This window comes from Falco peregrinus, chromosome 11 (genome assembly GCF_023634155.1).
Source record: "Falco peregrinus isolate bFalPer1 chromosome 11, bFalPer1.pri, whole genome shotgun sequence".
Taxonomy (NCBI): domain Eukaryota; kingdom Metazoa; phylum Chordata; class Aves; order Falconiformes; family Falconidae; genus Falco; species Falco peregrinus.
Window position 1 is genome coordinate 27,737,078 of NC_073731.1, and position 22,425 is coordinate 27,759,502.

A 22,425-nucleotide genomic window follows, 5' to 3' on the forward strand; every position below is an offset into this window, starting at 1 on the left:
CCTGCAGTTTTGTTGCCACCTAGGCCAACTACAACACCTACTCTTCACCAAACACCCAGGAGATTAAGCTGTCTCAACTTCTTAAGACTACTGTGTCCACCCTTGATGCACAGCTGCAATGCTTGTCTTCAGTTTTACAGTGCTTGCCTCCTGCAGCACTACTATGGAGAGAAGTCTGGAGAAGGCTTGGTGAGGATGCACCCCCAGTCTTGTGTGTCAATACACTGGTGCTACAGGGGTGTGCCAGGGGAGCTCTGCAATCTGAAACACCATTTTGAATTCAGGTGTGTTTTGTTTGTTTGTTTGAACCATTTTTCGTCTCAACGGCAGGCAAATAATGTTATGTATATTGGTTCTGTGAGTTGTTTTCATGCTGAGAAGTGAAACGAGTATTTGAAAGAGCAAATCTGAAGAAATCTTAGTATTTTTAATACTCACAAATATTACTACTTTTTATAAGTGATAAACTTACTTTCCTCAAAAAAAAAAAAAAAATCCACCCTGGGTCATACTTTTTTACCTAGGTTCCAGCATACTTTTTCATTAACAACTTTCTTTCCTCACTTAAGCTCTCCAGGACATAGAATCTTTGTCTCCTGAGTAATGGTAAAGCATGCAGTGCACGGGTGCTCGGTATGAGATGGTTTGTATGGTTATCATGCGCCACTTGAGAAGCGCGAAACAATCACAGCAGAGTAATGTTGCCACCTATTCTTTTGTTTAGAGAAGCTTGGAAATGTCACAACTTGTTACATGATGGTATGTTTAATATACTCTTAGTCAGTCATAACTTTTGCCTTAGGCGCCTGAGAATGTCCATGAGCACTGGCAGCACAGAATTAATGATGCAGTTAAGCCTAGAAGTGCCTGCATTTTAATAGTCGGTACAGTAAGCCTTACGTACTGCCAACTAATCTTAAAGAAGTAAATGAATTAACTCACATTTGTCAAATGCTTTGAGATCTTCCAAGGAAATGTTCCATAAAAGTACAACCTGCTATTAAGAATTTCTGACAAAATATTGTTTTAATAAACCTTAGTCTTTGATTTTTCTATTTGGGCTATTCTCAGAACGCCCTTTTGCTTACTTTTAGTGTAGGTAATGTGGGCTCACCCACACGTAATTTCCAGAACCTTTATCAGTTCATCATGCGGTGGAGTCTATAGAGAATTATAACACTGCAAGTTACTGATAGCATTCCAACTGTGGATTCTGCTTTGCACAGACTAATGAATATTAGTCAATATTCATATCACACAGATTTCTGATCTGACTGTAGTTTGGTCAGCCAGCAGAGAATGATAGAATTCACGTCAGTTACATCAGATCTTTCCAAGAGAAAGTTGTTTAATAAAAGTCAGAAGATTTTTTGGATGAAAGGCATTCAGAAGATAAGCAAAAAAAAAAAAGAGATTTTACAAGGGATGCCTGTGGTTTTAAGGTTCAGAATGCAGCTATTAGAAAATTTAAAATCCCTATAATCTAGTAACAGAATTTTGCATCTGCGTCATTCAGTTTACCTAACTTTTTCATTGTACTAACTTAATTGTACTAATTGGTACAGAAATTGATTAAACTGTTGAATCATGTATTTGTCAGGTGGCATTCCAGTGGCATATATTCAGGATTTTGTGCTGTGATCTAAACTCCTAGCAGGAATTCCTCATCAAAAATGCAGCTTTGAAACGGACAGTAAGACACTGCGTACCCTCTATCTCTTATGCAAAAATCTTGTATGTGTGACACACATTTTATACCAGGATTAATGCCTTTAATATCTTCCCTGTTTTCTCTACTGAACCCGACCTGCAATGACAGCCTCATTATCACTTTTAGCTACAGGCACGTTCAAGCTTTATCACCATTTCACTCACTAAACTGTTCCGAACAGCAATTGCCAGCCCTACGAAAGCCGATTTCATCTAGTGGCACTGATGTGAATTAAGATACATTTTTACAGTGTCCCAAACTGCGATTAGCTTCTCAGGGGCGCATTTTTCTTTCCTCTCCCTCCTAATTCTGGTGGCTCTCCTCCCTCACGGCAGGGTTTTTCAGACAACAAACGAGTGTGGGTTTAATTTACACCTTTCCTCGCACCTTCGGAGCGCAGCTATTTTAAAACCCGCACACTGCACCGCGTCTCCACTCTTTCCTATCGAGATGGCTGTTCCCCATCCCGCAGAGCCAACCGCACGGCCGCCGGGGCCGGTCCTCACGGCGGGTGCCCCGGCACCTCAGCGCCACACGGCCCGGCCTGCGCCCCCCGCCGCTTACCGCCGAGCTGGCCACGTTCGGTGCGGGCCCGGTCCGGAGGGGAGCGGGGTTGCGTGAGGGGGCGGCGGGGCCGGCAGCCCTGACAGCCGGGGGTGAGGCGGCGGGGCGGGGAGGCGGGAGGGGGGCACCTCTGACGGACGCTGCCCGCCGGGCGAGGGGCGGGGGGGAGCGGCGCGGCGGGACCGCCTGCAGCGCGGCCGGCGGGGCGGGAGCCGGCCAGGGGCGGGGGGAGGGGAGGGGTCCGCGCGCGGGGGGGCGCGCCAGGCGGGGCCGCGCGGCGGCGGGAGCGCGCGCGGCAGCAGCTGGGAGCCCGCCGGGGGCACCGTCAGGCACGGCCGCGCCGCGCCGGCCATGGAGCCCTTCCCCAAGGAGGGCGAGAGCGCGGCGGCCGCGGAGCCCAGCCGGGGCGCTGCCCCCTCCAGCGGGGTGGTGGTGCAGGTCCGGGAGAAGAAGGGCCCCCTGCGTGCCGCCATCCCCTACATGCCGTTCCCCGTGGCTGTCATCTGCCTCTTCCTCAACACCTTCGTGCCGGGGCTGGGTAAGGCGCTCCGCAGCCCCGGGCGCGGCGGGAGGGCGGCGGGAGGGCGGCCGCCGCCGTACTTCGGGTGCGGGGTGTGTGTGTGTGGGGTTCTTACGCGGCGGGGGGCTGCGGAGTGAGCGCTCCTCACCTGCCGCCGTTTGACGCGCCTGTGCGGGGCCGCCGGACCCCGCTGCGGCGGCAACTTTCCCCGACGGCGTCGCGGGGAGGGAGACGGCCAGCGCCGCCGCCCTGGCGGAAAGTTTGGCGGCGGGACCGGGGCGGCGCCTCCGCCGCGGGGTCCCGGCCTGGCGGGCAGCCGTCGGGGCAGCGGCCGCCCGTCCGTCCCTCGGGGCGGCGGCCGCGCACTGTCGCGGCGATGGGGGCTCCGTGGTGTCCCTCGGGGTGGCCCGTTTTCCTCGGACAGCGGCGGGGAGCGGTGCAGGTGCACCCGCCCGCGTCCCCGGGGGGCTGCCGCTGCGGGGCTCGGGGGGCGGAGGCCGGTCCGCGGGGGCTGAGCAGCCCCGCGCTTCCCGACCGTCCCGCTCCCTCCGGGCGGGGCACGGCCCCACGCTGGGAATCGTGTGGTCTGGGGCAGGGCTCCAGCTGTCGGGGCTCTTGCGAAGTGGGGTCGTAGTCAGAGGACCGAGGCACACAGCCGCCACATCACTCACCAGCGAAGGCGAGCTTTCCGAGCCCGGCTTCCCGAGTTTCCCGAAGGAGATCCCTCGAAAAGGTTGGTCCCGCCCCGCTGCTCTAAGGAACCGATGTCCGGATCCACAGTTCCCTCAGTGTGAAATCCCTAGTGAGCGACTCGGGAAACGCATCCCTAAGCCGTGGCTGTCATCCCATCTGTAGTTCCCTTTCCTCCTTTTTAATTAGGAAATGCTTACTGCACCTGGAGCCCAGAGTCCAGACACTATAGAGGCACCTGGAACACAAGGCCAAATACAAGTGTTGCAGCTGCAAACAAGCAAAACAAGCACATTTAAAAAACCAAAACCCATTAGTCTCTTGTAGTCCATTCCTGGCCACCATTTCTCTACTATGGCCACTGCAGAAGCCGCCTTTGTGATATGGGAGTATCTCCTAGCTTGCCCTGCTTGTCAGGAGCTACTGCCTTGCCCTTAACTGCTTCATGTGTTTCGGGTGGCTTAATTCTTTAATGAAGCTGAAGTTCTTCTGATTAAAGTATTGCCTAAGTCTGAGTGGTATACTTGTGTGCAGTTTTTACAAGCCATTGCTATTCCAGTGTGTTTGCTTTGAATCAATGGATGTATTCTAGAGGAAAACTTCCGCCTTTTGAAATACCTCAGGATTTTCCTGTGCAAGGAATGGCATTGGTGTATGTGCTTCCAGATGTAATGCTGCATGCTCAGGTGTGTTGTTCTCACAGCCCTTGTGTGCAAGCCCTCTGAAGAACCTGGAGTGATGAATCAAACAGAAACTCTCCAGTTGAGTGCTTTCAGGGGGTTTGAGGTTATTGTTATTTAGCACTTAATTTCCCACTGTCTTCAGAGAGAGATGTTCAAAGCCAGAGCTTTCAAAGTGAATGTCATTTTCCATTGGTGTTGAAGACGCTACATCTTGACTGTAGATGTACAAGAAAAAAACTGACTTACCATGCCCTTTTCCTCATTTGAATGATCTTATGCTTCATACTGTGCACACTAGAAAACAGTGTTCTTCCTTCATCCTAGAAGAGTAGATCCCCATAAGCCATCTTCATGCCAGAATTGGCTTGAGGTGTGGTCATCTGCCCAGAGCTCTTCTCAGGCTGCTGCTGTGGGGCTGCTGGAGGTAGCAGTGTTGTGCCTTCCCTGTCGGTAGAGTGACAGCCAATAGCGCATCCTTTCTGAAGGCTCCCAGCCCATGCTGGCCTGAAAGCTTGAGAGTTGAATCTAGACTTTGCAGCCACATATTAGTTGTGTTATCATTGACTAGCTGGACCAGCTCAAAATGGTTTTAATTCTATTTTTGTTTCTTTTTTTAACAAGCGGAGTTTGTTTTTTTTTTCTTGTTTTCCATTTCATGCACTGATTTCAGCAGTGCATTCTGGCTGGCTGTACTACTGTTCCTCCTGATCTCCTGATGCAAAAGTAGCAAAGCAAGCTGCAAATTAAAAGACATCCTTCTATGTGGCATTCTTACAGACTGGCAAAAAGCATTGTTTTGGAGATGCATCCTAAAGTCTCTGTATGCAAAGCATAGCGCTTAGTCTGCACGTAAATGAACCGTTCTCTTAATGAAGCTGCTAATACTGTGTGCGTTTTAATAGAAAATTTACTCTGAGATAGTATACCCAGCTAGAACATAGCTATTTACAATCTCGGCCATATCCTGTCGTATATCACATAGCCCATACACAAGGGGAAACAGGAGGAACACAGATCTACTAGCAGGAATAGTCAGAGTAAAAAGAGCTCTTGTGTCATTGTTGCATTTCAGCCGTCTCGATGAACTGAGGAACACTTGTAAAAGAAATTGTATTTGTGATGGTGTGAAGTATTCACATCTAGGATGTGAGCCTGTTCCCAATGAAGTAAATAGCAAAATTCCCATCAGTTCCTGTAGTCCAGATTTATAACATGTTAAAATGATGTCCCACGGGCTTGCTGTATATTTTGCCTGCTTAGGTGGAGAGTGACTGCGTTTAGGTGGTAATGGTCGTTCTTTATTTTTCAGTCCCTGAATTCATTCCTCATCTGTTTGGCACATAGTTATCATTCATGTGTAGACTCTGCAGTGCAATTACGATGAAGGGTCAGAAGCCACTGGAATAGACAGGAAAATGGGCAACACTGAGTAAACCAAGTGTTCCACTGCTTGGAGACCTGGGCACCTGAGGTGTTCGTTAGTGCCCAATGCTTCACACCAGTGGTAGCTAAATAGAACTTGCAATCTGTTGCAGGCTACCGAATACTCAGACAGGCTCTCATCATGTGAAAGCCTCTACTTTTTTAAGGTAAATTATATTTCCTATGTTACGGAAGTCATGTATGAGGGTGAAATCTGACGATTTTGAACATCCAGTTTATTTTTCCTTTATGCTATTTATGTTTTGCAGTAGTACTCTATTTGGACGGGAGAAGTAACACTTTGTTTATAGTCAGTTTATTTTTTCCAGTTGGTTAATTTTCAGGGTTTTATGTAGTAACACAGAACTGCAGGTTTTAAGATGCATTGTAAACTGTTTTAATTACTCTTTGCATATATGCTACAAAAGACTCACAGGAAAATTTTCATACCCAGGGGATATGTTAACTTGTGCCTTGCCAAAACTTAAAATTCAGACCAAATAAAACCCAGGAAAGCTTGAGTAGTCCATCTACTTGTAATCTGTTTTGCAGAACAGCCTTGAAATTGCACACTGCTTCCTTTCACTGTGATAGATGCAAACACTTGGAGATGTACTGGATCAGAATTTTCCATGGTCGTACGTGGTCTTCCCCGTCTGCATGTGATAGGGCTGAGCTGTAACCAAGGTGTCCCTGCCTTAGGTTCATAAAAGTAGCAGATAGTATGAAAGGGAGAAGAGGGAGCTGGTGTTGTCAGTGAGTGCTTTAGCAAAAGCCATCATGCTGTTGGCTACCAGGGTTCCAGCTCTGTCACAGGCACCCTGTGCCACAGACGCTGTAACCTCTGGTTTGGCTTAGGGCTTCTGGATCCGACTCTGAGGCCTCGGGGCCAAATCGTGCTGTGATGAGCTCTGGAGAATGGAAGATGATGACACCAGCAGAGCTAAATGGTGGCGTTGCCTCTCTTTTTCAGTTCCCACAGGACTGAGCAGTGTGCACCTCCAGCCGGTACGTGCTGCAGATGGCAATTGAGAGGAGGGGCTGGCCATGCCCTTTAGCTGGCAGACTGTGTTCTCCTGGAGCTGCCGTGTGCCAGTCAGCGTGGGAGAAGATCTGGCTCCTTGTCATTCCCTGAGCTGATACATGGGAATCTTGCCCTCCTTCCTACCAGTTTTTCCCTCCCTCGACATCACGTGTGTGGGAGGGGGGAAACAAAGGGGGAGAACTTGAAGGAAATGTGAGAAGTGAGTGGAATTATCTGAAAGTATGAGGTATTCTCCAAGATTAATCCCTCTTGTCAGAAAGGGGGTGGACTTTTGGATCACAGCCTGAATTATACATGTATACTGTTTTAATGCAGGGAGTAATTGAAATACATAACATAAAATTATGTTAGTGCAAGGTGGGAGAGCAGCCACCCATGTGCCATGAAATAGCTGGTGGAGGAGATCAGGAGTGAACAGCCTCTCCCAGGCAGGTAAAGAAGGGATGATTCCCAGCCCGCTGAACTTTCTTCTGCCATGGTGTACAGCTCTCCTGTTCCTGGGTGCGTCAGCTCTTCTGCCATCTCTTTAGTCTGCTTCAGTCTTGGTAGAGTTCAAGGGCCAGACCTTCAGCAGTGTAAATATGGCTTTAATGCTTAATTCGTAAAGCCCAGCGTCTGCAGAAGGCTCTCATTAGAAGCCATGGCACTCTTCAGTAGAATGAGCTCTCCAAAGAGCTGAATAGAAGTGCATAACACAACACTCGGGAAAGTTGCAGGGATGAGATCTGCATAAATTATCAATATCAGTTTCATTTTTGTTCTTGGAATGGTAAATAGATGCTTCAAGCAAATAGCCCTTGCCTTCTTTATTGGAACAAAGATTTTAAAGGAAAAACCCCACATTTTCTTATCTACAGTAGGACAAATATTGCAGAAAAGAAATTGGGGCTTTCAAACATCCGTGCATTAAAAATCTCAAACTTGCTTTGGCAGTCATGATCCTTTTTAATATTTTTTTTTCCCTATGGATGTGCATATCAATGAATCTGGGTGATTTACAAGCTCATTTGTGGAAAACAAAGGTTTTTCAAGAGTTTATATGAATTCTTGTTTGTGAACTTTATTGCTGGAATTCTTTAGCTAATGTGTCCTTCAGCCTCTGATGTATAGACCCCTGGTAGTCTGCAGAAACAAGCTATTTGTTCTTGAGAGCATAATTAAACAAAGCAAACCTATTTTCAGCAGGCTTCAGTCTGTTGGCTTTTGTATTTTCCACTGAAAAGATCGGGAAGTTCTTTATGGTAACTTCTTCATCTGCTTGTGCAATGTGGGAAAGGAGACCTGTGATGAACTGTGTGCGTCCAGGTTCCTGCTCCATTGCTGGCAGCAGTGGTGTCAGCTGTGCTGTAGATACTGCTCATGGTAAGGTGAAGTTGGGCAGAACAACAACTGGATCTGCAGGTTTCTGCTGCTGCAGGTCCTGTTCTTGTCAGTATGGAGAAGGCCATTGATTTACTTTTTTTTTTTTTTTTTTTTTTTTTAATACCACAACACCACACCAAAACAGTTTTAAGTGACACTTCTAAATGTCTTATATAACTAACTTGGCTGATCATATTGAACAGTCACTCAGCGATCTTGCCAGCACAAGGTAGTCTGGAGTATTTCTGTGCCATGAAGTGTCTGGACCATCTAGAATGACAAACAAGCTTGGAAAACTCATGAGTGGTTTGCAGATAATTTGTGATCAGAATAAATGCCAAATTATTTCAAGTTTTTAGCTCCTTGATTGAGACAACTCCAGCCTATGTATCTGATCAGCAATAAAACAATAGGGTTTTATCTCTGCTGAGGGATCTGGCATGGCCACTCAGTTTCAATCCAGTGTCAAATAGCATACCCTGCTGTATTTTAGGAAGAAAGCTGCTTTCTGCTTTCTGGCTGTATTTTATTAGCCTGTACTTGTCTGAATGCTTAATATTTTCTTCTTCTTTCTGCCTTTCCTGTGTTTTACACTGGATGCCTTCCTTGAGTGTGGCCATTATGGCTAAGTGGATAAATATGTGTGTTCCTTCCTACTCATCCTCCTCCTATGGCCTTTGTTTTACAAACGCAGTTATGGGTGTACATGGTAGAAGCACAGCAGCACCTTGTTCTTGACTACAGTCTCTGTCACAGTCCAGATATTTAGTAGTATTTGTGTCCTTCGGTCAGCTTTTGCTCTTCTTCTTGTAGTTGGTAGAAGGCAGCTGTTGAGCTCTACTTGGCGTTTATAATGACTTTTTGGTTCATTTCACTGTCAAGCTGTGCGCTAACCTAATGCTGCTGCTTTTAAATGGCTGTCAGTGCCAGACCAACTTACATGCAAACAAGTTTCTCTCCCCTCCCTCATGCCTTCTGTTTCCATCAAAATAGAAGACAAAAGAAATGGCCAGTGACGTCTTTGTTCACTGCTGTCGTTTAAGCAGATCTGTGGAGGTATTTATTACTTAACAAACACGTAAGTAGACAGGGTTTGCTCAGCATCCTGCAGTCTGATTTGTCATTTAATGCAGTTTGGACAGATGTACTTTAAGATTAAGAGTGAAGGTGGGAGCAGACAGCAGAGAAGAGCTGTTAAATGGCCAAGTAAACCAACTGAATTTTAAGAAGCCTGGAGAGCTGTTCCAAATGAAGGGTGTGACATGGAGAAAAATAGAGAATCAAGCCCAGAGGAGAAATGTACATTCTCAGAGATTTGTTTGATAGGGCCAAAGAACTGGAACTTCTTGCAGCAAGGGAGAAAAGGAGTAAAAGGATTTGAAGACCGAAGTAACTTGGATGAGGAGAGTGCTTTTGACAGGTGAATTTTGGCTAGTTTGGATTGCAGGGTGAAGAGGAATTGTTCTCCTGCTCTGAATCAGTGGGTGTCAGAGGTATCTACAAAGTCTTTATCAGACTTTATCTGCACCATTGCCTGCAGCAGTTCGCTGCCATTTTATCTCTGTTCCACCGTGAAAAGAGCGTTTAGGGTTTGTGGAGCTGTTCAGGATAGCCAAGGCAGGAGCGGGAAGCAGTAACCAGGTTCCTCAGGCTCTTTCTTACCTGTCAGATCATGTGCAGCACCCTGAACACAAACACAGCCGCGGGTGGCAGCAGGCAGCATAAAGCACAAAGGTGAATTTTAGAATCTTTACACAGTTTTGAATTTTGTGGAGAAACAAGTGATTGGATGATAAAGGAATTCTCAAATAGTCCCTCAGTTTGTAAAAAATGGACTAGAGTTTGCAATACATTTATGAAGACTTTCATTCAGAGGTAAGCTGGAAAGGAGAAAAGGAAGAGCGCTTTTTTGCTTATTTTCTATGAGATACAAAGTCAATCTGACATAACCTTCTGTCTTTGTACTTGTCTTCATTTTATAGCTTTACAACTTTAAGGTTACACAGTTGCAGCACTGTAGTGGATGTGTGTGGACTTGGTTGTAGCACTGTGTAAAGATGCTGGTCGATAGAGCTAGAACAGAATGGTTCAATTGGGAGAGACCTACAGCGATCATCTTGTCCAACTGCCTGACCACTTCAGAGCTGACCAAGAGTTAAAGCATGTTGTTAAGGGCATTGTCCAAATGCCTTTTAAACACTGACAGACTTGGGGCATCAAACACTTCTCTAGGAAGCCTAGACCACCCGCTTGGTAAAGAAATGTTTCCTAATGTCACGTCTGAACCTCCCCTGGTGCAGCTTCGAACAATTCGCATGCCTGCTATCACAGGATACCAGGAGAAGAGAGCAGCACCTCCCTCTCCACTTCCCCTCCTCAGGAAGCTGTAGAGAGCGATGAGGTCGCCCCTCAGCCTCCTTTCCTCCAAACTAGACAATCCCAGCATCCTCAGACACTCCTTGTAGCACAATCCTTACAGCCCATATCTGAAAGAATGTAAACTGGTTTAGAATGTTGTACCTATGCCCAGTACTTTGAATTTTACTGGTGTAAAGGTTCTGGCAATGTGGCAAACCTTACTAGCAATTAAAAACATGATCTGTGCCGTACACAACTTCTGGAAGTTACTGCTCCAGCAGCAAGGGAAGCAGAAGGGAATGCCCACCTCTGCTGCAGCTACTCCAGTTCACAGTCCAACATCTTATTTGAAACTGTAGTTAGAGCTCATTTGCCGTTCAGCTGCTGACCTGGTGCTGTTGTGGTGTGGTACACACATGAGGAAGCTGGTGTGGCAGCAATATTTCCTAGCAGAGAGCTGGAGCCAGCATCACACAGCAACCTTCGAAATCACTGAATACAAGTCAGTCCCACGAGATGACATCAGCATGGGCTCAGCATCACATGGGAAAGTAAAGTTTGTGTTGACCGAGCTTGCTTTAGAGATTCCAGGAACATGAAACCTGGACTTCCCTGTTTCTGCTGAAGATTGGGAGCTTTTTCATTAAGTGAAGGAATTAGTCAGTCTTCCCACTCTTCCCAGGATTTTTGAGCATTTATGTTAACTAGAAGCCCCAAAATGAAAATTTTCTGAGATCTTAAGAAAAATTATATGTCGTTCTATCTAGTTATATGTCACTCGTTTATTTCTGATGTTGTAAACTTACTAGGTTTCATTATGTGTAGAGTCAAGGAAAAAATAAGTAGATGGAATGTGATTTGATTTACTTGCCTTGTATTTGATTTAATATATTTGATTTAAAATACTCCTTTCCACAGGTTCTTTTCTCTCTATCTTACCACTTAAAAGCTGCTTGCACCCTCCTTCCTCCAGCAACCTAGTCCTTACTATAAAGGGAGTTCAAAGCTCAGTTTTGCCATTCTAAGGCAGTTACAGGCCAAACAATTTATCTACTTGACAGCCCCTCAAAAGACCTGGTAATGCGCTCCTTTGGTGTTTCCTTAGAAGAACCCTGTCCCCTGAGGCTCTTGTTTAGGTGAGAATCTTCTGCTTTCAAGAAAAGAAAAATAATGTAACTCACAGCTTTGGAGCAGGATTTGAGGAGATGATCCTGTCTCAAAAAATATAAAAAAGCAGAACGGGACGGGGGAGAAAGAAAGAATTGCAATTTTTAAAAATCTCAGTTTTGGAAAACCTGGTTCATGACTTTTCAGCACTGGAGGATGGCAATATTATACTGAGCTTTTAAATTAAAAAGTAGATACATTGCTAACTAATTTAGAACTCTGCTAGACTAGACCAAACCATGGACACTCATGTCTTTGAGCATATGATTGTGAAATATCCAGACTAGTAAATATAGATGAGATGGTTGATGAAACTGATTGCTAATACACTAATTAAATGTTCCAGTATAAGTGTACCCAAAGGATATGCCCAGAGTGATTCATGGTCAAATCTTGCTAGAGAAAAGAGTGAAAAAGGTCAGTAGAGGAGCTCTTGGAAACATGATCGTGTTCACTGCAGGGGTTTGACCTGTACTGCATTTCTAACTTCAGTAATAATGCTTATACAGGGAACTGTGCAGCAGACTAAGGCTGCTGTCTTTGGGAATATTAATTTAAACACATCACAGATAATAATCCAGCATCTCACCCACTTGTCTCTTGTCTAGGGTGAGCTCTCAGTTTGCCACAAGCATCGATGAATATCCACACAAAACTTAAAATGCTCAGAGTTTGTGGATAATAATTTTGCTTCAGTTATAACACAAGCAAATCTATGAAGAATGCAAAGGCTACATGGTCAAATTAATCTTGAGATTGTGTTGGAAAACATTGCAATTGAACCAAATAAGAATGTTGTTTTTAAAAAGTGTTTGTACATTTTTAGGTGTTACAAGCCCTTGAAGAACTGAGATTTTAATGAAGATTAATAAACTACACTATAATGAGCAATTGTTAAAAGTTGACTATGTTAAAAAGTTGAGTAATTTTACAAAGTATTAGTAGTGGTATTTATATGAAATATTTTACATGAAATAAAATAAACCCAGTGATCACATTAGTATAACACTGTCCAGCTGAAACAGTTTTTCTGTTTCAAGTTTAAAATATGTATTTATTTGTAAGCATATATCTATTACATATGCCAATACGATGAGATGAGATCTTGGGTTTACATGATTTCTTCCTTAGGTAGGTAGAAAACCATTTGTTGTATCTGTTTAAATGCATTCACAAAAGAATGGATGTTAGATTTCATAAATGGGTTTTGTTAATTTGCTATTTTTAAAGTACTTGCAAGGCCTTTTCTGTTGCCATGACAATTTGATTTCCATAAACATGATTTTTGTGTGTGTGTGAATATCCAACATTGGTGTTTGCTGTGCTGTGCTGGTAAAAGGAGATGGCAACTTGACACCTTAGAAATCACTATGCAGAGCGGCCTGTAGAGTCAGACCTCTTTTCACTGACAGTGGTCAGGACTAGGTTCTTTATAATAAGATAAAATAAGCTCTTGGAACAAGGTTTATATATTTCTTGTAAATTAGTTTGGTGGTGGTTTTTTGGGTTTTTTTTAATGTCTTGCAAACACTGTTTTGGAGTCAGGAAGCTTTAGGTTTCCTTTCCTCTGAAAATTGGTTCCATGAATCTGAAGACTAAATTCTAGCTAAAAGTGTGGCTGGACCTCCTTGGATCTACATGTACAAAGCAGCTGTAAGGACATAAAACTCTTATTGCCCTGCAACCCATTCTGGAGTTGCTGTCCTAGCGCGAGGGGTTCACAAAAGATTTAGGACTGTGAGAAAGGACTGGTCACAAACTGAGACATTTGTGAGGTGTAGCCAGAAGAAAATACTTTTCTAGCTGCGAGATTGGCATGGTCCCCCCACACCTTCCTTCTGTCTCTGTGAAATGATTGTGACAAATCAGACCTGTATCTGAGCTCCTTTGCACCAAACCTGGTTATCAAATAGACCATTGAAAGAGTAGGTACATTGGGTTTGATGTAGTTGGACAATGTAGTTAATGCAGATTCTCTGGGTTGGGCCATTAAATTATCTCTCTATCTATTTAGTTGTGAAAGCGTTGCCAAGTCTTCCTGTCTGTATTACTAAAATTATGATGTTTTTTGCTGCATATCTCTGTTCCTTAGCTCTGCATCTAACAAACTGATCGATACCAGAGAAGGCTTAGCAGGGGTTTTAGAAAACAAATACTAAACATTTTTTAAAAACAGTATTTTAGACTCAGCATCACGAGTTTTTTTTCCTCCTACTGAAATTTCATTGTGGCTACAGAGAGCTGGTGGGATGGTTCCTTGTCTCATTTAAAAGAGAGAAAAGAGCACAGGAACTACGATCATTGGCAACTGTGAGTATAAAAACGCTCTCTTGTTTTCTCTTTTAAAAGCCAGAAGGTAATTTTATACATTGACTTGGCATCAGAGTACTTATTTCACTCAGTCCTGTGCTCCTCCTACACATCCCAAAAACAACATTGAGATGGATTCTCCTGGTACTCCTTTGAAGCTGACTCCTTGAGGTGATCTAACTTGCACCTTGTTTACATTGGTCAGCTGTACACGGTGACCTGATTTTTGTGCCTTGAGAGCGAGCCCCTTACATCATATGCTGCCACAGAAGGCTACCATTCTTTTAGACCCACACTGCGGAGACGTAGATAACTGCAAAAGTTATCCTGGGCTTGAACCAAGCCACTAACCAAGTGTGGACAGAAGAATGGGCAGGATTCATGTGCAACCACCAGCCATTCTGTATAATCAACCCATCTTGATCCAAATAACTTTTTACACACAAGGATGCCAACATGCAAATTCTCATTGCCATAGGAGTTAAGCCTCAGTATTCCCACTTGGAATGGTAGATTCAAGGCAGTGCAGTTAAAAGCAGGATTTGCCTCCTTGTGCTGCGTGCAGCTGACACTTAAACCTGTGGTGCAGCCAGGGATGGAGTTTAGATCCGAGCATTAGTTCCCGGGAGCCACTCCTGCTCAGTAATTACACAGTGAATACTTTTACTGAAGCTGTGATGAATAAATGCTAACATTCTGCCCTCAGTATTAATGACACAAGGAATAAGAGATTTTTCTTCTGTGTATTAGCTAAAATTTGGTATACATGGTACAATTGAAAATCTGGCACTTGTGTGTATATGTTCTGCTCTCCCATCAGTGCTTTCAATCCACTAGATGTTTAGTGCTCCTTTCTGTGTGCCGAGGCAGAACAGAGAGGGGCAGAGAGGACATCCCCTTTCTAGTTGCTCTATGGACTCTCCAGGTCACATTGCTTGGAGCAACAGTCATTTGAACCAGTACAAAACGTTCCCATTTCAAGCTAAACCCACTCGTCAGAACTGAGAATCCATGGTGGCACAGGGGAATGCAATGTTGAGCCTCTAGAACCATTTTGCCTCATGTCTGCTCATCATTTTTGCTGCTTTTTGTGACATGGAGCTGGCCCCTTGAGGTTGCCCCTGTGAGTAAGTGTTACTTACTGTGAAGAAGAGTTTCAGAACTGAGCCGTTACATTGCACGTAAAACCAGAGAAGACTCTTTCTAAGTTGCAGTACCAAGTAGGACACTTATTGAGAATTGTATTTCCCAAATTAGCTAGCTAGCTAAAGATCTGAAGCTGCTGCATCACAAACCTTACTCTACTTTCTCCCTTACAAATGTGGGTGTATTTTAAATATTTATGACACTTCATCATACACTAGTAAAAGTTCTTTAATATATTTTGTAAAAGGAACGATACCTAAATGACATGAGGCCTTATTCCAGTGATGACTGTGATTTAAGTCTTTTCTGAGAAGTCCGCTATTTACTGGTGTGAGAAGCACTGAGTAGGTAGTCGAGCAGGGTTTTACTGCATTATTATTTCAGTAGCACTGTGAAGTGCAGACTACACTCAAGTCCTCTTATGTTGCAGAAACATGAAGGAAGGATTATAAGCCACACACACAGACTGTTTGCAGTCTGAATGGAGAATTCAGAGGAGATAATCTGCTGAAGACTGTCCAGGAAGCTGGTGGCAGAACTGGCAGGAGAATCTACATGGACTTCTTGCAATTCAGTGCCTCAAATCATGCAGCCATGCTTTAGTTTCCATTAATCTCTTCCAAGGAAACTGTTTTTAATGAACTACCTCCATCACTCTTGAACTTTGCGTTTGTCAGGAAGCAAGGTGTTGTCTTTGCTAGGCATTAGTGAAAACACAGTAAATGAGTAGGATGGACAAAAGCAGTTTGTAGTTTGGATGTGCTAGTTACTCCCTCATGGGATCATATGATCTGCTTTAGCCTGTAGCTTTCACAGACCCATCTTGTACACACAGCGGGGACTTCAGCATGTTTTAGTTAGGACGTGGCAAAAAAGCCCCAAACCAAACCCCAAAGCCAAGCAAGTACAGATGCACCCTGGAGTTGCCATTTGATAGAACACAGATTTGTACTGTGCTTTGTAGTTTAGTATTAACAGATACTTGCAGTGAGTAGGCTCTGCTGTATTCCTTTTTGTTTACACCACAATGGAGTGCTAAACAGGGCCTTACCGTGACCTTAAAATATACTATTTTAAATTATATTATTTATACAACTGTGTAGGTTGACTATGGCACAGTACAGACAATGGAAAAAGAATGGGTCCTATCCCAGAAGGTTGTGATAGAAATGTAACCACAAGAGTCAGATCCAAGTTTAAAGAAATCTTAATAAAAAACATACAATACAGTGTAATGAAAAGTATTTCCTTGAGTTGTATGTTTAAAGGCAGAGTTTTAAAGGCACAGTTGGGACTTGTTTCTTAGCAACAGGGCTCATCTGAGCCATGCAAACACTGTCATGTTGAAAAAAGATACCCTCAAGAAGAAAGGCAATATGAAAGGAGCTAGAAACATCAAATTTAGATGTCTTCCTGCTGTTGTAGGAGCATTTAATCAGCATTGCAAAGCTTTCAGGCAAAGACCAAGGTCATTTTGATAAAATGTAATGATCAGAACAAAGAACTCATCTTTACTTCTGTTTCTCAATAGGGAAAAATGGCAAAAATAACATTTAAAAACACGTGCATTGGTATTATAGGAATATCATAACTCATAGTTTAGGTCCTCTCTTCCCTCTGTATCCATAGCATGGCTGTATTCTACACTGAGGGCACAGGAGTCCTGCAGAAGTCCTTGCTCTGTGGTATCTCATACTGTATCCAGTATTAGATATATCAGAGGAAAATCTGTAATGAACAGAGCCGAATGCAATAACCTGCCAGCACCAAAAGCTTCTCCTAAAGGAGTCTATTAGCTGGCTGATACACCAAAGCAGGGGGTAATTTTTTATTAGTATTATTTAGTCAAAATAGTTTAATGGCAAGTGTTCTTTTTATTGGATGTATTAAGTGGGATTCATCTACCTGTGCATTTGAATTGGTTGCTGTTACAATGTGTGGGGAGGAATTAGGCACTACCAGCGTGTGACTCATCTCTTCTCTAAAATAGGTTAAGTGAATCACACCCTCTGGGGGCCTCAGTCTCCTTTTTTTTTTTTTACTGCAAAGGGTAGCTGGCTCAGATGGAGACACCTCCCTTGCAGATATCTGAAGTTAGGTCAGATGAAAGCTACCCATTAACTGGTTTGCAAAATAAGGTATTTGCTTTAATAGTTTCAAAATACATCACACATTGCCCACACATCTTTCTGGATCTCAGCTTGTCCTTACAAGAACTCATAAGTCGGTCTGACCTCCATGCTGTTTCCTCATGCATATACATCTACCATGTCTCATGTAATTCATATACTTTTGAAGCTTAGACCTCCTATCTTTCTCGGGAGTCCTCAACAGAAAAACCTTTAATTTCTGTATTTACTGTCATTGCCCTTCCCTGTAGTTTTTTGCTAGCCCTTTTCCAGAGTGTATGTGTATTGGGTGTTGGTAGCAAGGTTTTGGCTGCAGAGTGCTGCAGGGAAGGGGGGACACATCGGTGAGAACAGCTGGAAGAAATGTGTATTACGGAGAGCCCATGCTAGAACAGGTGCTTCTGATGGGAACTGCAACTTATGGAAAGCCCGTGCTAGAGCCGGTTTGTCCCAAAGGACTGCAGCCCCTGCAATGTTCGACACCAGACCAGGGGAAAAGCATCAGGAGGAAGGAGCGGCAGAGAAGAACTGCTGTGAACTGACACCCCCACCCCATTCCCCACCCGTCCTGCACTGCTCAGAGTGGGACAGAGGTAGAGGAATCAGGAATGAAAGAGTGAAGTTGAACCTTGGAGCAGGGGTGTGTTTTAATTTGTCTGTTTCTTGCTATCCAATTTCCTCAAGTCCAGTCTGTTTGGCCTTTGACTGTAATTGGTAAATGATCTCGCTGCCTTTATCTCAACCCACAGACTTTTTAATCTTATTTTCTCCCTCTGTTCTGAGGAGGGAGAGGGGAGCGAGAGAGTGGCTGGGTGGGTGTCTGGCAGCCAGCCAAAGTCAACGCACCACAGCATGTCACTGATTTCTGTAATGCTGTTACAACCTCTTCCATAACATCCTTCCTCTAGTAATACTGTTACAAGTTCTTCCATGGCATCCCTACTCTAGTACAGTCTAAAAGTTTTGTTAGCTTTGCTGACTGTGGAACACTTTGAGCACATGTTCCCACTACACTGCTCGTGATCATTTGGATCCCTTCCTTGAAGGATGTGCTGGATGTTCACAGTGTTCTTTCCTTTATGCATTATCTATGGAATAGAAAGTATGAGGGATGTCCTTGCATGCTCCATATCAGTAGCATTGAGAGCTGCTCTATTTACTAATGGGGCTGGCAGGTGAACTCAAATGAATATTGAAAACTGGCTACTGCCTCTCCTCACAGAATAACCAGGTTGGGAGGTACCTCTGGAGATCATCTAGTTCAACCCCCCACTAAAGCAGGTTCCCCTTGAGCAGGTTGCACAGTCGCATCCAGGCAGGTTTGAATGTCTCCAGAGCAGGAGACCCCACAGCCTCTCTGGGCAGCCTGTCCCAGTGTTCTGTCATCCTCAAGGTAACAAAGTTATTCCTTATGATCAGAAGGAACCTCCTGTGCTGCAGTCTGTGCCCGTTGCCCCTTGTCCTGTCGCTGGGCGCCACTGAACAGAGCCTGGCCCCGTCCCCTTGACACTCGCCCTGAAGACATTTGTATGCAGTGATAAGATCCCCCTCAGCCTTCTCCAGGCTGAACAGCCCCAGCGCTCTCAGCCTTTCCTCAGCAGGGAGATGCTCCAGCCCCCTCATCATCTTCACAGCCCCCGCTGGACCCTCTCCAGTAGCTCCCCGTCTCCCTTGACCTGGGCAGCTCAGCACTGGGCACAGCACTGCAGGTGTGGCCTCGCCAGGCAGAGTAGAGGGGGAGGGTCACCCCCCTCGCCCTGGTGGCCACGCTGCTCCCAATGCACCCCAGGATCCCACCGGCCGCCTTGGCCACCAGGGCACGCTGCTGGCTCATGGGCAACCTGCTGCCTACCAGACTTCCAGGTCCTTCTCCGCAGAGCTGCCTCCCAGCAGGGCAGCCCCAGCCTGTACTGGTACCTGTGGTTGTTCCTCCCCAGGGGCAGGACCCTACACTTGCCTGTGTTGAACTTCATTAGGTTCCTCTCCACCCAACCCTCCTTAATTCACCCTAGCCAACCAGGATGACACCTAGCAGTAATCTCTGGGTGTGATGACTAACAGAAAGGTTTCCTTCTCACTCTTCTTCTGACTTCTGGGACATTGACAACTCCATCAGAAACTTGATGGTGGCAGCTTAAGCAGTTACAGCTGAAGGAACAGTGTCTTTTCTATGCTCTAGCTGGAGATAACACCACCTCACATCAAGAGATGGCAGAGGAGAACATCTACTAGTACCTCAGTTTGCTTTAACCGTGGCTTTGAACTAAGGTTAAGTTTAGGAAAGCTTTGGTAAGACTTTATACTGAATCTGATGTAGGACAGACACGTTCCCTTTAGTGGACTCTGGTAATTGGCTTATGACCTATGCTAAGATTAATTGCTTGGCAGCTGGCCCTATTCAGCCTGTAAATCCTGAGTTGCACAGCACAAGCCCTTGGTAGTATGCTATTCAACCAGTTCTGCTAAGGTCATAAAAACCCCAGCAGATATCATTAGCACTGCTTGAACAGGAAGAAATCTAAACTATGACAGCACAGGAAAGAGACTTTTGCAGGCAAACATTCTTTAATATCCTGTAGTATCCTAATTTTCTGGTACGTACAGATTGGAAGTGAAACATACTCATAATTCTATTACAGCTAAAAACCTTGGAGGGCAGTAAGGCTAAACTAGGAAAGCCAGGATTTGATAGAGTAACCTGACAGCTCTTTCACTGACCTCAAGCATGATTTAGCCTGCAGTTCCTCAATTTCAGTGGGAATTAGGTGCCCAAGTGTTTTCAAAAACCTGTGTTTTAGCTTCTCTGCCTGCCTTCTTTTGTTTTTCAACAAGGAAGAGAACACTAGCATACATAATTACACAGACATGCACTGGGGTATCATTAGTACTTATGAAATGCTAAGATAACAGAACTAGATGAAGTGCTGCTGTTGGTCAGTACGGACATTAGGAGAGAAGTGACAGTATGTTCAAGACAGAATAAGTAGAAAGATACACACAGAGTTATTTGCATATGTTAAAAAAAATTGGAAAGATTATAAATAGTTTAGGGCCAGACGTTTGAGAAGGATAGGAACTACGCTCGTGTTCTTTCCCTGCTGAGCAGTTTGGCTCAGCTGTTAATTTCACTAACTGGAAAATAAAAAAAGCACTTTTCCAATAGACTTGTATTGCCTTAATCCCAGATCTAGAAATGTGATGTTTCACGTGGATTCCATACATGCTGCAGACTATGCCTGCCCTGCATGGTTTGCCACTCAGCTAGCAATGATGAGACTCAACTTTCCTACAGCACCAGACAGGTTCTGCTTTCTACAGCCAGCCAAAGCATCAGCAAATGTGCCAGCACCTTGTCCCGGTACTCCCTTCTTCCTTAAAGTATTCTGTGATTTAGGGACTTCCTACCCTACAAATTGTAATTGCATCCCTGTGTTGTAGTAGCCTTTGACTGACCTTTGTTCTACGTGTATTTTGGCAAGTATTAGTTCAATTAGTAGTGAGGGGAGTTGATCACACTGTCTTTACTCTGTCCAGTCCTCTTCCTGCTCTCATCCCACCCCAGATCTGGTCTTGCTTTCTGTGAGATGGGCAAAACAAAGAGCAAGTTCCATGTGACCCATAGCTACTAGCATGGGCATTGTTTTGAAGCATCCTGCTGCCAGCCGTACCATCTCTCAGGTAAGGCATGGCGAGCCTTGTGCAAAGCATCATTCCAGTTTCCAGAAGACCTAACACAATCCAGCCAAAAGACCAAACACTATCCTGGTGGCAGCTCATGTTTGCCTCCAAGCCCATGTTGCTCTCCAAGAGCAGACACAGAGTTCCTGGGGAGCATAAAGCAGCAATATTCATTCTACCTCTGCAGGAACAGGTTGGTTTTGAGGCTCTTTCTGGAAAGGGCAGGGTGATCCACGTGTTGGGCCTAAAACACTTGGGCCTTCTGCAACAGCTGAGAAGAGTACAGAGCAAGCTGAAAAGGCAGTTGCAAAGATTTCTAAGTGTCCTGGATTGCCTGTAGTTTCTTGCAAGGGAACGCGGTAGGAACTGCCAGGGGAGCAATGCAGCCTTGAGCTGTGTGCTTAGTGATCCGTGGTGGATCCCTCATGTGCTCAGGCTAGTTTGCTCTACTCACACCCCAGTCCCACTCATGATTCTGACTTTGCTCAGCCCAGACACAAACACCCAGTGATTTTACTGTGTACAGAAATCCCTTTTCTATATGAGGAGTGTTTTCTGGGTGAGAACTAAGGTGGTCTGCACAATCCTTAGGAACTTCGCATTAAGGAGTTTGATCCGTGGATCTTAGATGTGAACTTTCCTTCTCCCCTGCTGTCCTGTATGCCAACTTGCTATTGCCTTTCCCTGCAAGAAGCTGCCACAGGACAGTGGCTCCATTGTAGGGCACAGTGTAATCGTTATGGACTCAAGATCTTACAGTAGCCACTTCTGCTTAGATTATTGCGCTGTCTTAGTCACCCTGGTATCTGAGCTAGAGACATGTGGTTTGCTGTGGATAGTTCTGATGTCCCAGAGTGCTGGTGATCCTGTTCCAGTCTGCCTCCAAGGAAAGCAATGTTGCAGCTGCTTGGAGATGTGGTCCTAATGCATTGACGTTGGATTTTGCATGGAACAGACATTTTTCTCTAGAAAATACTAATTATAAAATGTAAGGTAATTTTTCATGACTGCATCTGGTTAAACAAATGTTCCTTTGAATGACAATAACAGGCTTCTGCTATCAGATTGTTCTGTGTAGCACAGTCAGCTAAAAATACATGCTTATTTTTTTCATTGCAGGCACAATAAAACACAGCAGAATAGCTCTAATGTGTCAGATTGTTGCTTTTGTATAATACTGTACTAGAAATCTTATTTTGTAAAATGTGAGGGAAGAAAAAAATGCTATGTTTTATCCCTAAAATGAAAGAAAAATTAATTATTTTAGCTAGAAATGTGGGGTTATTTAATCCTTAAGTGTAGGAAGCTATAATGACTGTAGAAATACACTTTGGGCACCTATAGGGATTAGCATAGAAAAGTAAGGAATTCTTAAGTAGGAAGAGAACATCATGGTATATAGCAGTATGTCAGTGGTCCACTCTCTCAGACAGCACACAGTAGCCCATGCTTTAAGGAGGGGGAGGGTGTGCAGGGCAGGGGGAGGCATGGACTCGCCCCAGTTTGGGTTAGGGAACAGCTGCTCTCTGCCACTACTTACTGACTTTGGGCAGGAGAAACTATAGCCTTCTGTCATTTTGGTGGCTAGAAATGCAGATATCTACATGCACAAGAAAAATATCTGACCTATTACTTAGTCT

At 44.6% G+C, this 22,425-nt stretch overlaps 1 protein-coding gene across 2 annotated transcripts in view; it reads left to right on the plus strand.

Moving 5' to 3' along the window:
• The first annotated feature begins 2,541 nt into the window (after positions 1–2,541).
• STUM (stum, mechanosensory transduction mediator homolog) overlaps positions 2,542–22,425 on the plus strand; it is a 44,556-nt gene continuing 24,672 nt past the window's right edge. Inside the window, exon 1 of one of the 2 annotated variants that reach the window (XM_055816563.1) lies at positions 2,542–2,813. In XM_055816563.1, the coding sequence (XP_055672538.1) occupies positions 2,627–2,813 (187 nt within the window). In that variant the 5' untranslated portion in view covers positions 2,542–2,626. The remainder of the gene's footprint in view (positions 2,814–22,425) is intronic. The other variant, XM_055816564.1, reaches the window with a different exon arrangement.